Below are 4,785 nucleotides of genomic sequence, written 5' to 3' on the forward strand. Positions count from 1 at the left end.
GCTGTGGCCGGATGGCCAGGAGATGGTGTGGGACGACAAGCGGGGCATGCGGGTGCCCATGACGCTGCTGCGCGACGCCCTGTACCTGCAGTGTGCCGCCAGCTGGGGTGGCCGGGACTTCCTCTCCAACCCCTTCCTGGTGCACATCACAGGTAGGGCTGCCCGGGCTGCCCCTGACGCCGCCTGTGCCCAGGCAGGAGGACGGGACCCACCCCGGGCCCTGTGAGGCCCCGCGGACGTCCCGTGAGCGTCGTCCTGGGTGGGCGTGGAGCTCACTGCACATGTGTCGCCAGGCAACGAGCTCTATGACATCCAGCTGTCCCCCAAAAAGTCTCTGGAGCTGCTTGTCGGGGAGAAGCTCATCCTGAACTGCACTGTATGGGCCGAGTTCGACTCAGGGGTCACCTTCCACTGGGACTATCCGGGGAAGCAGGTGAGGGCAGTGGCCTGCAGGGCTGCCTGACGCTGCCCAGCATGCACGGTGCCTCTGTGTGGGGCGTGTGCAGACCCAGGCCTGCCCAGGGCCCGGGCTGGCAAAGCCTCCGCCACGGAGGACTCGAGTCTGGGGGACCGAGGCTGCCGGTGCCCCCGGCGGGCTGGGGCACGAGCCTTCGGGGACGGCTCCAGGAGCCCACCCGCTGACCCTGGGCTTCCTGGTGCGCAGGCAGAGCGGGGCAGGTGGGTGCCCGAGCGGCGCTCCCAGCAGACCCACACCGAGCTCTCCAGCATCCTGACCGTCCACAACGTCAGCCAGCACGACCTGGGCTCCTACGTGTGTGAGGCCAGCAACGGCGTCCAGCGCTTCCGGGAGAGCATCGAGGTCATTGTGCACGGTATGGCCAGGGGGGGTCCTCATGCCGCCCAGGTCCAGAGGCCACAGGGCACCTGCGCAGGGGTGTCCAGCCAGAAGGGGGGCCGCAGGCAGAGGAGTGGCCGGCCCCCGGCCCCCAGGGCACTGCCCGTCTGCAGGCACCCGGCTCCAGGACTTTGGGGGCCAAGGCAAGAGGCCCCTGGCCAGCCCTGGACTGACGCAGCCGCCTCCCACCTGGCAGAAAAGCCCTTCATCAGCGTAGAGTGGCTCAAGGGGCCTGTCGTGGAGGCCACGGCGGGGGACGAGCTGGTGAAGCTGCCGGTGAAGCTGGCCGCCTACCCGCCGCCGGAGTTCCAGTGGTAACGGCTGTGTTCCCAACCCTGCCAGGCCTGGTGGGAGGACGGACGGGGCCAGGGAGGGCAGCGGGACCGGGGGGCCCTCCCCGAGGCGGCGCCTGAGGATCACGCAGAGAACGTGTGTTTCCGCTGAAGGCGTCCTCCCCGGGGCAGTGACGGACCGCGTCCACCCGGGTGGCTGCCCCACCCTGGACGGTTTCCGAACCAGGGTCCTGCCTGCACCCCACGCCCCGCAGGGGTCTGGGCTCCATCCTTTCCCAGCCCCTCGAGGCACCACACCCCTCCCAGCCCGGGCCTCCCACTGGCAGAGTGACTCCTGGTGCTGGGCAGAGGGAGGCCCAGTGTCCTCAGCGCGGGCTCTCTGCCCTGGCCGGAGGCTGAGCACAGGCCTCCCCTGGTAGAACCCAGCGAGCCCTGCCCCGGGGTGACCTCCCCCCGGGCACTGCCTAGGGCCCACAGGGGACACCCAGGCAGTGTGGGGCCCTTGGGGCAAGGTCCCCGGGGCCCTGGTGCTGCCTCTGGAGACCCCCGGCCTGGCCCTGCCCTCCAAGGCCAGCAGGACCCAACCTGCCATGGGCATCCAGCCGCCATCGGCACAGCTTTCCCCCAGGATGTTCCCACCACCTCTGTCCCTGGCGTGGCCAACCCCAGCCCAAGCCACCCCTCCCCGGGCACACTAGGTCACCTCAGCTCACAGACGCCCACCCTCCACTGGCATCGCCCAGTGATGGCCGAGCCACAACTGGGTGGAAGGCCTCATGAGCAGACTGTGGCTGGTCCCCAGGCCCCGGAGCTGATGCTTTCGGGGTAGACCTCATCACCCCTGCAATGGCACGCGGTTTCTCCACTGCTCGGAGGAGGATGCCGAGGCCTGCGGCAGTGACAGGGCTGCCCAGCAGCACAGATCTGCCCAGTGGCAGACTCAGGGCCCCAGCCTGGGCCTGGTAAGACCCCTGCTCTGGGCAAGCCTCACCCTGCAGGCCCAGGTGTCCCATCCCTCTCTGGGTCCCGGCAGTGGCGTCCTGGTCGACAGCAGGCCCCTGTGCCCCCTCACTGTTGGTCTCGGCTCAAGGGACGTGCCTGTCCCAAGCCACAGGGCAGTGACTCCCAGCTCAGTGCCAGGCAGGCCCTGCCCGAGGGAGGATGGCTCCTGGCTGAGTCCAGCATGAGGTGGCACAGACGGCTTCCCGCGGGGGTTCCCGGCCCACCTTCAGGTGGCAAGGCATCCGCTCATACGCACGTGCAGCAGATGGCCAGGGAGCACGCGCCCATGCTGGAGATGGCCCTGCCCTCGCGGGCTCCCAGCTTCGTGAGGAAGATAGACAGGCCAGAGACACGTACAGAAACCCGCGTGCTGATGGAAGGCAGGGTCGGCAGGGCAGACAGGGCTGCATGAGGCTGAACGCCCACGCCAGCGAGGGGTTCCCATCCACAGAACAAGCAGGGCCCTGGGGGTGGACAGCCAGCCACGTTCCAGAGAGCTCGAGGAAGGGCAGAGCAGAGGCCAGATGCCAGGCCACCTCGCGGTCAGGAGCTGGACTTCTTGCGGAGCCGAGAGGAGGAGGACGGGGCTGAGGCCAAAGCCCCTGGCAGGAGGAACCGGAGGAGGGGGGAGGCAGCAGGTCCCTCCTAGGCCAGGCAGCCCAGCCCAGTGGAGGCGGCCGGCAGGGGCCGCAGGCAGGGAGAGTGGCAGGGTGGCGTGGCAGCGAGGCTGGAGGCGCGGCAGCAGACCTCGGAATGGGCGTTCCTGGAGGGCTGTCACACCGGGCAGAGGGGGCCTAAGACCACCCCAGAGCTGCGGGCCCTCTGCTTCCAGGCCCGCATCCACTGCCTCCCATGCCCTCCTGCTGACCTTCCCTGCCTCCGATGTGTGTTCTGGGGAGGACCCTGGGGGCTGGGGTGGGGTCCATCCGACACCCTGACCTCCCTTCGCGGCCAGGTACAAGGACAGAAAGGCGGTGTCCGGGCGCCACAATCCGCATGCCCTGGTGATTAAGGAGGTGACAGAGGCCAGTGCGGGCATCTACACCCTCGCCCTGTGGAACTCTGCGGCCGGCCTAAGGCGCAACATCAGCCTGGAGCTGGTGGTGAACGGTGTGGCCCCACGGGAGAGGGCACAGGGGGCGGGCGCGGCTCCAGGGGCCAGCTGACCGGCCGACCGGCCATCTGCTGTGCCCCCAGTGCCCCCACACATCCACGAGAAGGAGGCCTCCTCCCCCAGCATTTACTCTCGACACAGCCGCCAGGCCCTCACCTGCACGGCCTACGGGGTGCCCCCGCCTCTCCGCGTCCAGTGGCACTGGCGGCCCTGGACGCCCTGCAAGACGTTTGCCCAGCACAGCCTGTGAGTGTGGCTCCAGCTAGCTTCCCCACCTCAGCCCCCTTGCCGCCCAGGCCTCGCCCCTCCCCTCTCCCGGGGTCCTGCTCTGACCTTGAACCCTGTCCCTGAACCAGCTAATCAGCGGAAGCCAATCCCAGGCCTCGCCTGGTGGGGCCCAGCCTCTGTCCTCTAGCTGGCAGGGCGCACACTGGGGGTGGGTCCAGCCCCCCAGCCTCCCCGCGAGGAGAGCCATGGACTCGTAATGGCACTGTCCAGAGAGGGGCCAAGGGCTGTGCCTCTGAGTGCTGAGGGCGGCCCCTGCCCGACGGTGGGCAGACTTAGGACAGGGTCATAGGCCTGCCGTGAGCCCACGCACCCCACGCGTGCTCCCGCCTCCACCGATCACCCCCTCAGATGGAACCGGGGCCCGAAAAGGGCGCTGACCTTCCCAGAGCCTGCCCACCCGGGCTACTCCTCCTCCGCGGAGCGGGCGCAACAGGACAGACAGACGGGGGAGGACACACAGACGCGCAGGGACGGGTGCCCGGGTGGGCAGGGTCCTGAAGGCACCAGGGAGCCAGCGAAGGGCCTTGAGCGGGGAGGGACGCCTCGGATTTGCCTTTCAGCAGGAGACCCGGGTGTCACCAGCTGGGGAGGACGGAAGCCGGAACCCAGGCAGGAGGCAGGGGCAGCCGGGGGGCCACAGTGGGGATCCTGAGTCCCCCAAAATGTCCAGGGCCCATGAAGGGCTTTTCCAGCCTGTGGGCCGACAGCTCCCTGCGACTCTTCGAGGTGCTCTCTCTGATGCTCCCCAGGGAGGCTCTGGGCCTGTGAGGGAGCCGTGGGGCTCTCTGCTGCTGCCGTGGGGCCCTGAGACCACCACTCACTCCATGCCCTTGGTGCCGCAAGCCCCTGCCCACCTGGGCAGCCTCCTCGCCTGTCCCGGCTTGTCTCTGTGTCCTCCCGGCCTGTCTGTCCCGTTGCCGGCTAGCTCCACGGGGCAAGAGACAGGGACAGAGCGGTGCACGTTTGCGTGGGGACAGCGGGCACAGGGCACGTGTCTGACGGCCTCGTCGGGGGTCACCAGGCCCTGAGCATGAGGGTGGGAGGCGGCTCCGGAAGCCAAGGCCGCCAACGCCCCCCCGGGGGGCCCGGCCCGAGGGCCAGCCTCACCCAGACACGTGAGAGGCGCCCGAGGCTCGGCCCCCGCCCCACGTGGCCCTCCCTGTCGTGTCCCTGACGCGCCCTGGCCCCTCCTGGTCCCAGCCGCCGGCGGCAGCAGCGGGACCGCATGCCCC

At 69.6% G+C, this 4,785-nt stretch overlaps 1 protein-coding gene across 1 annotated transcript in view; it reads left to right on the forward strand.

Annotated features, from left to right (window-relative positions):
- Positions 1-4,785, forward strand: part of LOC103276437 (vascular endothelial growth factor receptor 3-like) — a gene marked incomplete at its 3' end in the record, with an annotated part of 8,613 nt that overhangs the window by 2,360 nt on the left and 1,468 nt on the right. Inside the window, exons 4-10 of the mRNA XM_021706619.1 lie at positions 1-152; positions 294-433; positions 665-833; positions 1,053-1,170; positions 3,107-3,261; positions 3,349-3,511; positions 4,754-4,780. The exon at positions 1-152 is cut by the window's left edge and continues 181 nt beyond it. Of these exons, the coding sequence (XP_021562294.1) occupies positions 1-152; positions 294-433; positions 665-833; positions 1,053-1,170; positions 3,107-3,261; positions 3,349-3,511; positions 4,754-4,780 (924 nt within the window). The remainder of the gene's footprint in view (positions 153-293; positions 434-664; positions 834-1,052; positions 1,171-3,106; positions 3,262-3,348; positions 3,512-4,753; positions 4,781-4,785) is intronic.

This window comes from Carlito syrichta, unplaced genomic scaffold (assembly GCF_000164805.1).
Source record: "Carlito syrichta isolate Samal-C Ts95f unplaced genomic scaffold, Tarsius_syrichta-2.0.1 Scaffold115743, whole genome shotgun sequence".
NCBI classification, from domain to species: domain Eukaryota; kingdom Metazoa; phylum Chordata; class Mammalia; order Primates; family Tarsiidae; genus Carlito; species Carlito syrichta.